Raw genomic sequence first — 12,432 nt, forward strand, 5'->3', positions numbered from 1 at the left:
CTTAGAGTTTGCAAAATGACACCTAAAGGACTCTCAGACCATGAGAAACAAGACTCTCTGGTCTGATGAAACCAAGATTGAACTCTTTGGCCAGAATGCCAAGTGTCACATCTGGAGGAAACCGGTCACCATCCCTACGGTGAAGCATGGTGGAGACCGCATCATGATGTGGGGATGTTTTTCAGCAGCAGGGACTGGGAGACTTGTCAGGATCGAGGGAAAGATGAACGGAGCAAAGTACAAAACCTGCTCCAAAGCCCTCAGACTTGGGCGAAGGTTCCCCTTCCAACAGGATGACCCTAAGCAAACAGCCAAGACAATGCAGGAGTGGATTTGGGACAAGTCTCTGAATGTCCTTGAGTGGCCCAGCCAGAACCCAGACTTAAACCCGATCAAACATCTCTGGAGAGACCTGAAAATAACTGTTAAGCAATAATCCCCATCCAACCTGACAGAGCTTGAGAGGATCTGCAGGATCTGTGCCAAGCCTGTAGTGTCATTTATTTAACTAGGAAAGTCAGTTAAGAACAAATTCTTATTTACAATGATGGGCCTACCGGGGAACAGTGGGTTAACTGCCTTGTTCAGGGGCAGAACGACAGATGTTTATATATTTTTTTACCTTGTCAGCTCAGGGATTTGATCCAGCAACCTTTCGGTTACTGACCCAACGCTCTAACCACTAGGCTACCTGTCATACCCAAGGCTTTAAATCGCTGCCAAAGGTGCTTCAAAGAAGTATTGAGTAAAGGGTCAGAATACTTATGTAAATATGACATTTCATATTTTTTCTTTTCATAAATTTGCCAAAATGGAGAAAAAGTTTTTGCTTTGTCATAATGGGTTAGTGTGTGTAGATTGATGGGGGGGGGTAACTATTTAATCCATTTTATAAGGCTTTAACGTAACAAAATTAGCAAAAAGTCAAGGGGTCTGATTACTTTCCGAATGCACTGTATGGGGGAAATAATTGCATTCCTTGCAAATAAAGCCTCACTATTTCTATGTGTTGTGAAAAATATATGTGGTATCAAATAAACTATTTGACTTCATCACCTACAGTATGATTTTATATTAAGGTGTTTTCACAAAAAAACAAATCTGAGATGGACAAGCTTGATTGACTTTAAATTAAGTATGTGGAATGATTCAGGAGTTGGAAAACCACCCACACAAATTATTAATTGTCATCAGCATTTTGACTGTAGGTTTTTATAAATATCCAGTATTCACTTATAAAATAGCTTGTATATTCTCCCAACATATTGGCAACAGTTCTTTGAAACCACCGACTTGATTTCATAATAACATTCAATCTACAAACCTGAGAAACAAACCAAACAAGAATAAAAGGTTTTTCAAAAAACATGCTACACAGTAGCATAAATTACAATGTATATTAGAGCCAAAATACATTGAAACATGTAAGTCTCACTATAGACTCAAGTCTGCCAGTTCAATCCCATATATTAACAAAGGACATTGTTTACATTTATCAAATGATGTCTTTGAGTCTAAGAGACATCAAGGTACTAAAAGTGTCAGCCTACTCATAATTCAATTATTGCCTCAATAAATAGATTTTTAAAGAAGCAAAGCTTCTATGTCTGTCAGTCACAGGTCCAGTGTTCACCATGGGCAGCTCTTTCCCCTGCAGGACTCAGGATCCTCTCATTGGAGAGTGTAGGTTGACAGTAGGTTGGTGATTGTCCATTTCTGACCAGAGCACTTCTGTATTGCCAGCTGGTAGCCAAACTCCGTTTCGCCATTCTCTACCAGCTCCAGGCAACGTTTGGAATTCATGTTTTCTATGGAGCCTCCCTTTAGGACACAGAGCAAATACAAAATGTTGAGTTATAAAGTCATTTCACTTTGCTCATATACATTGTGTCCAGTCATTTCCCTGTGCTGAAATGCATTATGTCCAGTCATTTCCCTGTGATGAAATACATTTTGTCCATCAGGAGCTCCAACTTGTAATGGCAGGCCAATGAGGCCCTTTAAAATCAACATGATACATCTGTAATCACAGAGAGAAAATTCATGCAGATGGATCTTTTACATTTTAGTAACTTAGCAGACGCTTTTATCCAGTGCATAGATTTTCCAGTGCATATTTTCATACTTCTTCGTACTGGCCCTCCGTGGGAATCGAACTCACAACCCTGGCGTTTGCATGTGCCAAACTCCTCAGTCCCTGCAGGTGACAAAAGCATACCCATAAAATGATGCTGCCACCACATTACTTGAAATGGAAATTTGAACGGAGCAAAATGTGACAATTGTGAAAGGGGTGTGGAGACTTTCTCTACCAACTGAGCCATAAGGGAGGCCGTTTGATAATGTCACCTGGGGAATAACGAGAATCTATATAACGGAGGCTAGCCTACAATCACTAAGGATAACGATCTAAAAGCCTTCAACCCCAGGTTAATGTCTCTGTTAGGTCCTGCTTTTCCTCGCCCTCTCTTGCGCCCCAGTATCTCTACTTGCACATCATCATCTGCACATCTATCACTCCAGTGTTAATGCTAAATTGTAATGACATCGACTATGGCCTATTTATTGCCTCACCTCCCTAATCTTCTACATTTGCACACACTGTACATAGATTTTCTCATTATGTTATTGACTGTACGTGTGTTTATGTGCAACTCTGTGTTGTTTTTTCGCAAGGTTTTGCTTGATCTTGGCCAGGTCGCAGTTGTAAATGAGAACTTGTTCTCAACTGGCCTACCTGCTTAAATAAATAAAGGTGAAATAAATACAAAAAATATATATATACACATTATTGTAACAAAGTTAGACTTCTGCAGGTGCCAGTGGAAGTGGAGGATTTGTCCATTGTAAAAAAATATATAAAAAAAAATGGCTTGATTGTGTCTGCAGGAACCCTGAAGATCTCAGATTAAGTTAATCGAGGATGTTAAATGGCAACCACCAGATGAGAAAGAAACCACTTTAACAGCATCTGCAGTGACATGCTACTCAAAGACAGATACAGTGCCTCGTGGAAGTCTACACACCCCTTTCACAATTGTCACATTTTGCTGCCTTCAAATGAAAATGTTTAGTAATGTGGTGGCAGCATAATTGTATGGTATGCTGGTCACCTGCAGAGACTGAGGAGTTTGTCAGGATCCAAAATAAATATGAAAAGAGCAAAGACCAGGTAAAAAAATAATTGCCTACGTCTTCTGAATGCCTAACCCTGGGATAGAGGTTTCTTTTTTTGTGGGACAATTACACAAATTTGAATGCCAAAAACACCATAATGACTTTCCAATAGGTGTTGAGTGTTCCTGAAAAAGGTCCATTCTCAGTCCTGACAACCTTTTCATATGTGAGTTCCAAATATCTCTAATGGTCACCCCAGCGTGAGTCGTTTTATGCACGTGATGTCAGAATGCACTCACTGTTCCAAAATGTGATTATTACGCAATAGGACAGTTAACACGGGCTGCCTGCTAATTATTTATAGGCTGTTTCAACATGTCAATTTCAAATGAATTTCTAACACATATTTTCTAACAGTTTGAATTGAGGTGTGTTCCGCCTCCTCATTAATTCACATAGAAGTAGCCAATTTCAGCGTTGCAGACAATTATGTTTGATGCTTTACTGAGCCAGTGTTTGCGTAGACCAAGTACACAGATATTTGCGCAGTCTTGCACAAATTAGAACATTTTCTGAATTAATTAAATCGCTTTAGCTTTAAGTTTAATAACTAAAATGCTTGACTGTATTTAAATACATGGATGACAAGTATGTTGTGTGATGCCGTGCACAAATTAATGAGTGATTGATTGATGTACTGTATATTGAAGTAGGCTTTTATGCCAATAAGTAAGTTATCCTATAACAGCTACAGTAAGAAATGCTTTTTCGTTTTTCTTGCAATAAAAAACCCAGAATATTCATCAAATGAATTAGCTACATTTCTAAAAACCAATCCCATATAGTCAATTCAAGGCTCCCTTTGACTCTTAGGTCTACAGCTCCATGTCATTTCAATAACTTAGCTTCTCAAAGATGCCCTCTGGTGGGCAAACTAGCACTAACTACAATTAATAAACTGGTCCTGAACATCTCTAAAACGAAGAGAATTTTCTTTGGTACAAATCATTCCCTAAGTTCTAGACCTCAGCTGAATCTGGTAATGAATGGTGTTGGCTGTTGAACTAGTTGATGCGACTAAATTACTTGGTGTTACATTAGATTGTAAAATGTCATGGTCAAAACATAGAGTCAATGGTTGTAAAGATGGGGAGAGGTCTGTCCGTAACAAAGAGATGCTCTGCTTTTTTGACACCACACTCCAAAAAGCAAGTCCCGCAGGCTCTAGTTTTGTCTAATCTTGATCATTGTCCAGTCGTGTGGTCGAGTGCTGGAAGGAAATACCTAGTTGCAGCTGGCCCAGAACAGAGCGGCATGTTTTGCTCTTAATTGTAATCGGAGTGCTAATATAAATACTATGCATGCCAGTCTCTCTTGGCTAAGAGTTGAGGAGAGATTGACTATCGCTGTACATAACTACTGTAAATAAAAACAGCATCTACAGTGGTACACATATATTCTTGAATTTGATCAAATTAAAATGCACATTATTTTCAATTTTGTACTAACAAGTGGCTGCCATGGTGAATAATCCAATAATAATTAGTATGACACAGCTCTCGGAACTCATTGAGGCAGATTCTAAATGAAAATAACTGCAGATCAATAAAATGTCCCTGTAAATCTAATTCAATTTAGAGGATTGGAGGATTCTAAATTAATATTCAAGGGGATTTTATACAATTATAAATAAGGGTTAATAATAAATGTATATATTTGTAGGGGTTGATGCAATCTTCGTTAGGGCAAATCTGGTCTGTGATATTGATTTAGAAATGTAAAACCTTACAGAGAATATCTAAAGGGGCTTTTATATAATTATAATGCAAGTTTAATAATAATAATAATAATAATAATGGTTGGATAACTGATAGAAGCTGCCTCTTTAATGAGTTCAGAGAGCCTATCTTTAATATAATCATTAATTCAGAAGGTTTAACCCTGCAGTAGGTTATAATAATTACATGCCTTCTGGGAATGTTAAAACGTTCAAAAGGTTATGGGTTGAATTTTGGCTGTCAAAAGTATTCAAATCAACCAATGTCAGCCTGTAAATGCTTTATTATCCAAATGTTTGAAGTGCGTGTGGGCGACGGAGAGAAACAAAATGGTGCAGTTTGAGGCCATGAGGTGGAGAGTGATTTTTAAAATATATTTTACCTTTATTTATACAGGTTTTTTTGTCATTGAGATAACATCTCTTTTCCAAGAGAGACCTGGGCCAATAGCAGCAGAGGGAACAACTTTTCTGACAAAACAAAAACAACTTACATACACTAACACAACATTAAACAAAACTATAATCACACATACAGTACAACAAAAACATTTTACATTAAAAACACAAACGTTTCGACTAAAAACAGCTGGCCTAAAAACAACTACACTCTTCCATGATATATACATCGATCAAGTGATTAAACTCCACCAACGAAACTAGATCATTACATTTTAAAATGTTCAGGAGAGAATTCCAAACAAATACTTATTTTCCACCATAATTTGCAAATAAATTAATTAAAAATCCTACAATGTGATTTTCTGGATTTTTTCCCCTCATTTTGTCTGTCATAGTTGAAGTGTACCTATGATGAAAATTACAGGCCTCTCCTCTTTTTAAGTGGGAGAACTTGCACAATTGGTGGCTGACTAAATACTTTTTTTGCCCCACTGTATATTCAGTCAACACATATATCTTAAGAATATCATGGAATATAATTGAACATTTTTGTTTCTCTTAGAAAAAAAACCTTTGTGTAACAAATGTTTTAGTAAGTAATATGCTACGGTCTAGTTACAGCTTCTTCTGACCAAAACCAAGTGTCTTTTTTCGGGTGTGCGTGCAGGACAGAGGAATCGCAATTCTTACACTATTGTTCTAAATTCAATCATCTTCATCCTCATCATTCCATTTATTGAAATTCAATATTGAACAATTATCAGTTTCTAGCATTCAATTTAAGTACATTAGCATTAGCACCAAAACGCATAATCATTGCTCTAACTCCCCCTTGTGGTGGTCTGGAGCAATGAAGCAGTGGCACAGGGTAACGTAGTAAACCACAAATTACCTCTAAGTCCCACAGCATCATCTCAAAACTTTTAATATTGAGGAACCACTGTATATGGTTGAATCATCAGCATACATGGACACACATGCGTTGTTTAATGCCAATGGCAGGTCATTGATAAAAATAGAAAAGAGTAGAGGACCTAGAGAGCTGCCCTGCAGAACACTACACTTTACATATTTGACATTTGAGAAGCTTCCATTAAAGAAAACCCTTTGAGTTCTATTAGATACGGTAGATAGCTCTGAATCCACGATATGGCAGAGGATGAAAAGCCATAACACATGTTTCCTCAACAACAGGTTATGGTCAATAATATCAACGGCTGGACTGAAATCTAATAGTACCACAATCCCACAATCTTCTTATTACCAATTTCTTTCAACCAATCATCAGTCATTTGTGTCAGTGCAGTACATGTTGAGTGCCCTTCTCTGTAAGCATGCTGAAAGTCTGTTATTTTATTTACAGAGAAATAGCATTGTATTTGGTCAAACACAAATTTGTCCAACAGTTTGCTAAGAGTTTGCTAAGTCTTCTGTTAGAACCAGTAAAGGCCGCTTTACCACTCTTGGCTAGCGGAATGACTTTAGCTTCTCTCCAGGCCTGAGGATAAAGGCTTTCCTCTAAGCTCAGATGAAAGATATGATGATAGGAGTGGCTAGAGAGTCAGCTACCATCCTCAGTAGCTTTCCATCTAAGTTATCTATGCCAGAAGGTTTGTCCTTATTGACCAATAACAATTTTTCCACCTCTCCAATAATAAAATTCAAATTGGAAATGTTTTTCTTTCATTATTTGTTTTTTTATACATGAGTACAATGGCTCACTGTTCATTGTTGACATTTCCTGCATAAGTTTGCCCACTTTGACAATTAAATAATCATAAAAATAATTGCCAACATGAAATGGTTTTGTGAAGAATAAGCCATCAATTTCAATGAAAGATGGAGTTGAATTTGTCTTTCTGAACAATTTAAATTAAAGTATTCCAAAGTATTTTCTCCATTATTCTTTATATCATTGATCTTGGCTTCATAATACAGTTTCTTCTTCTTTTTGTTGAGTTTAGTCACATCATTTCTCAGATGTGCAGTCAGACTTATAAGCCACTCTTTTTGCCCCCATCTCTTTCAACCATACAGTTTTTCAAACCCTCATCAATCCATGCAGCCTTAACAGTTCTAACAGTCTTTCTTAAAAGGTGCATGTTTATCAATAATTGGAAGAAGCAATTTCATACATTTATCAAGTTCAGCGCCTGGATGCTCCTTATTAATCACATCACACCAACAAATACTTTTTACATCATCCACAGAAGAGTCACAGCAAAATATTGTCTATGATCTCTTTAGGCCCAGCTTTTGGAACTTTGGCTTTCCTGGATATTGCCACTGTATTGTGAGCCAATGGGTACGTATACAGCTTTAGAACAAAGTTCTACAGTATTAGTAAAAAAGTGATCGATACATGTGGATTATCTTGTTCCTGTAGTGTTTGGATACACCCTGGTAGGTTGATCAATAACCTGAACCAGATCACAGGCTGGTTAGTGAGAAGCAGTGAGAAGCTGCTTCTTGAGCAGACCGCTTGATGAAAACCAGTCAATACAATTGAATAAGATGTTTTCAAAGCATTACAGGGATATGGCTCTGAATATATACATCAACACCACCCCCATTTCTGTCTCTTCTATAGGATGTTATATACTTGCATTGTTACTGCTGTATCATGAAATTAATTATTTTAGTGAGTCTCAGAAATGGCTAATATATGAATGTTAGCAAGTTATTGATTTCATGAACCTTATTTCTAAGACTACATATGTTAATTTGGACTATTTTCAGCCCTTCTTAGAGATAGACATAATATGGAAAAGAACAAACAAAGCAAAAGAAAAAAATACACATTCAACAGTCCATTAATGAATTCAGCAGTCCATTAATTAACTTAAAGGGATACAGCAAGATTTCGAGATATAGGTCGTTTTTCTACTTACCCTGTCAGACGAACACATGGATACCATTTTTATGTCTCTACATGCAGTTTGGAGATTATTGAAGTTCGCATATAGTTAGCTTAGCACAATTGCTGGAAGTAGATCGCTCCTCTCAAAATAGGGAAACAGACCTCACTACTCCAAAGCTGAGTGGTTGGTCATTTATAGTCTTACAAAGCTATACATATTAATCAATATTATAGCCTATATTCCCCTTTTCTCTCCATTCGATAGGCTATGAATACATGACTGAAGGGTATTCTTCATCATTTTATGCATGGCTTTCTCCCGATCAAACAATGAATGTAACAGACTTCCATCTCAAAAAGTTATTTGAATAGCCTAAAAACGTAAGGTAGCCAAGAGTACTAATAATGAGGGAGAACAAACAATATCAACAGCTTATAGAAAAATCTAATGACAAGTTTAAGCTTATTAAGAAAGAAATTATCCATGCAGGCCGAAATTGGCAATAACCTATCTTCCTACTAGGCATATCATAAAAGCTTCCAGACAAATTTAAAGTTATAAACATGAGCTTATTTCCCAAATATTCTAGCCTATGAAGGTGTTGTCCTAAAGGTGTGGCTTTCAAAAATAACAAGAATAAAAGTCCATAGTTTAAGCCTAAGCATAGACTATTCTCAATAATAGCTTTATGAGAGTTGTAACGATATTATTTATTTTTTAATTATTTCAAGAGGCAAATAAAGCAATTATTATCCAGTTCTGAAGACAGTAGACTGCTTCTATCCAGCCCATGATGTAGGCCTATAAACTAGCTGACTATGTTAAGATGGCCCGTTCTTCATCAGACAATTAATTCTCCATCATGTGTGCGCCACACAGACAGGCACAGACGCACACACAAACCAGTTTTGCTCCTCCACCAGAAAGGAATACTAGAATAGATCTGCCATTGCCTGCACTTAGCCTTTGTGCGGCGTTTAACAACATCTGTCGTCCATATTCGTCCAGTTGCATTCTATTATTGGGGTGGCCAATAGGGCGATAGCATGGTATATCTGCCCTTAACCTTGTTCTGAACATCTCCAAAACAAAGGTCATGTGGTTTGGTAAGAAGAATGCCCTTCTCCCCACAGGTGTGATTACTACCTCTGATGGTTTAGAGCTTGAGGTAGTCACCTCATACACGTACTTGGGAGTATGGATATACAGTACACTGTTCTTCTCTCAGCACATATCAAAGCTGCAGGCTAAAGTTACATCTAGACTTGGTTTCCTCTTTCCCCCCACCTGCCAAACTAACCCTGATTCAGATGACCATCCTACCCCTGCTAGATTACGGAGACGTAATTTATAGATAGGCAGGTAAGGGTGTACTTGAGCGGCAAGATGTTCTTTACCATACGGCCATCAGATTTGCCACCAATGCTCCTTATAGGACACATCACTGCACTCTATACTAATCTGTAAATTGCTCATCCCTGTATACCCGTGGCAAGAACCACTGGTTGATGCTGATTTACAAAACCCTCTTAGGCCTCACTCCCCCCTATCGGGTGTATCTACTGCAGCCCTCATCCTCCACCCGTTCTGCCAGTCACATTCTGTTAAAGGTCACCAAAACACACATCCCTGGGTCGCTCCTCTTTTCAGTTCGCTGCAGCTAGCGACTGGAACGAGCTGCAACAAACACTCAAACTGGACAGTTTTATCTCCATCTCTTCATTCAAAGACACAATCATGGACACACTTACTGACAGTTGTGGCTGCTTTGCGTCATGTATCGTTGTCTCTACCTTCTTGCCCTTTCTGCTGTTGTCATTGCCCAATAAAGTTTGTACCATGTTGTGCTGCTACCATGTTGTGCTGCTGCAATGTTGTGCTGCTACCACGCTATGTTGTCGTCTTAGGTCTCTCTTTATGTAATGTTGTCGTGATGTGTGTTTTGTTCTATATTTTTATTACATTTATTTTTAATTCCAGCCCCCATCCACACAAGGAGTCCTTTGGCCTTTTGGTAGGCCGTCATTGTAAAAAAAAATGTTTTATGGGTACATAATCATATTAGGACATATGTTGACATCGCCCAATCCTAGTTGCGATATCTAAACATCTATGCGACAAAGGGGACAGAGAATCTCTGTCTGCAATCACGTGCTCTCACTACTGGTGTCCCCCAGGGCTCGGTTCTAGGTCATCCTCTTTTCGCCAAGTCACTAAGCTCAGTCATATCCTCACATGGTCTCTCCCATCATTGCTATGTGGATGACATTCAACTACTTTTTGCTTCCCCCCCCCCCTCCTGACATCCAGCTGGTGACATGCATCTCTGCATGCCTGGCAGACATCTCAGCTTGGATGTTGGCCCACCAACATAAAGCTTAATCTCAACAAGACCGAGCTACTCATCCTCCAATGGAAAGCCTGCCCCCTCCAAGACTTCTCCATCACGTTTGACAACTCCACAGTCCCCTGCTCCGAGAGTGCAAAGAACCTTGGCATAACCTTGGACAACACCCTTTTGTTCTCTGCAAACATCAAAAAAGTGACTCGCTCCTGCAGGTTCATGCTCTACAACATCCGTAGAGTACAACCTTTCGTCACACAGGAAACGGCACAGGTGTTAATCCAGACACTTGTCATCTCCCGTCTAGACTACTGCAACTCTCTGTTGTCTGGGCTGCCGCTTGTGCCATCAAACCCCTGCAACTTGTCCAGAATGCCGCAGCCCGCCTGGTGTTCAACCTTCCCAAGTTCTCCCACATCACCCCCCTCCTCCACCCCACCCCGCTCCACACTACACTGGCTTCCAGTCAAAGCTCACATCATCTTCAAGACCCTGGTGCTTGCCTTTGGAGCAGCAAGGGAACTGCCACTCCCTACCTTCAGGCTATGCTCAAACCCTACACCCCAAATTGAGTACTCTGAGGGCAGCTCCTGCTCAGCCCAGTCAAAGAGCTTCTCCGTCCTTGCACCCTACTGGTAGAATGAGCTTCCCCCTAACGTCAGGACAGTGGAGTCCCTGCCCATCTTCCGAAAACATCTGAAACTCTGCCTCTAAAGTTTCTTAAATAAATCCCACGGCGTGGTTATGATGGGAGATTGAAGCTGTTATAATCCAAATTATGTAAAAATATCACTATTACCTCATGTCAATGCCATTATGACATAATTTCGATCCCAAGGCAAAGCCTATAAAATGTGAGTCCAGCCACTCAGTGGGTATAACAATAATCATGCCCAGATGCAGATTATCCAGTCCGCAGGAGGTGTAGAGCACATTGGACCGTGAGGCGCAAGAGGAGAGTTGTCAGGAGACGTTAGGTCCCTTAATCAAAAGCTGCCTGTTAAATACAGTGCATTCAGAGAGTTTTCAGACCCCTGACTTCTTCCACATTGTTACGTTACAGCATTATTCTGAAATGGATTCAATTGTTTTTCCCCCCCATCATCAATCTACACACAATACCTCATAATGACAAAGCAAAAACAGCTTTTTAGAATATTTTGCTAATTCCTTTAATAAAAAATACCTTAAGTATTCTTGGGTATGACGCTACAAACTTGGCACACCTGTACTTGGGGAGTTTATTCCATTCTTCTCTGCAGATCCATTCAAGCTCTATCAGGTTGGATGGGGAGTGTCGTAGTACAGCTATTTTCAGGTCTCTCCAGAGATGTTCGATCAGGTTCAAGTCTGGGCCACTCAAGTACATTGAGACTTGTTCCGAAGTCACTCCTGCATTGTCTTGGCTGTATGCTTAGGGTCATTGCCCTGTTGGAAGGTGAACTGTCACCCCAGTCTGAGGCCCTGAGTGCAGTGGAGCAGGTTTTCATCAAGGATCTCTGTACTTTGTACATCCCCATAGCATGAGGCTGCCACTTCCATGCTTCACCATAGGGATGTTGCCAGGTTTCCTCCAGACTTGACTCTTGGCATTCAGTCCAAAGAGTTCCATCTTATTTTCATCAGACCAGAGAATCTTGTTTCTCATGGTCGGAGTCTTTTAGGTACCCTTTGGCAAACTCCAAGCAGGCTGTCATGTGCCTTTTACTGAGGGGTGAGTTCTGTCTAGCCACTCTACCATAAAGGCCTGATTGGTGGAGTATGCAGAGATGGTTGTCCTTCTAGAAGGTTCTCCCATCTCCACAGAGGAACTCTGGGGCTCTGTCAGTGTGACCATCAGGTTCTTGGTTACCTCCCTGAACAAGGCCCTTCTCTCTCGATTGCTCCGTTTGGTCAGGCGGCCAGCTCTAGTAAGTGTCTTTGTGGTTCCA

The 12,432-nt window shown here is 39.7% G+C and overlaps 1 protein-coding gene across 1 annotated transcript in view; it reads right to left on the reverse strand.

Annotated features, from left to right (window-relative positions):
- Positions 1-1,604: 1,604 nt before the first annotated feature.
- Positions 1,605-12,432, reverse strand: part of LOC135525246 (polypeptide N-acetylgalactosaminyltransferase 18-like) — an 89,696-nt gene continuing 78,868 nt past the window's right edge. Inside the window, exon 11 of the mRNA XM_064952964.1 lies at positions 1,605-1,821. Within this exon, the coding sequence (XP_064809036.1) occupies positions 1,672-1,821 (150 nt within the window). The 3' untranslated portion in view covers positions 1,605-1,671. The remainder of the gene's footprint in view (positions 1,822-12,432) is intronic.

The sequence above is a fragment of the Oncorhynchus masou genome, chromosome 31, assembly GCF_036934945.1.
Source record: "Oncorhynchus masou masou isolate Uvic2021 chromosome 31, UVic_Omas_1.1, whole genome shotgun sequence".
In the NCBI taxonomy this organism is placed as follows: Eukaryota; Metazoa; Chordata; class Actinopteri; order Salmoniformes; family Salmonidae; genus Oncorhynchus; species Oncorhynchus masou.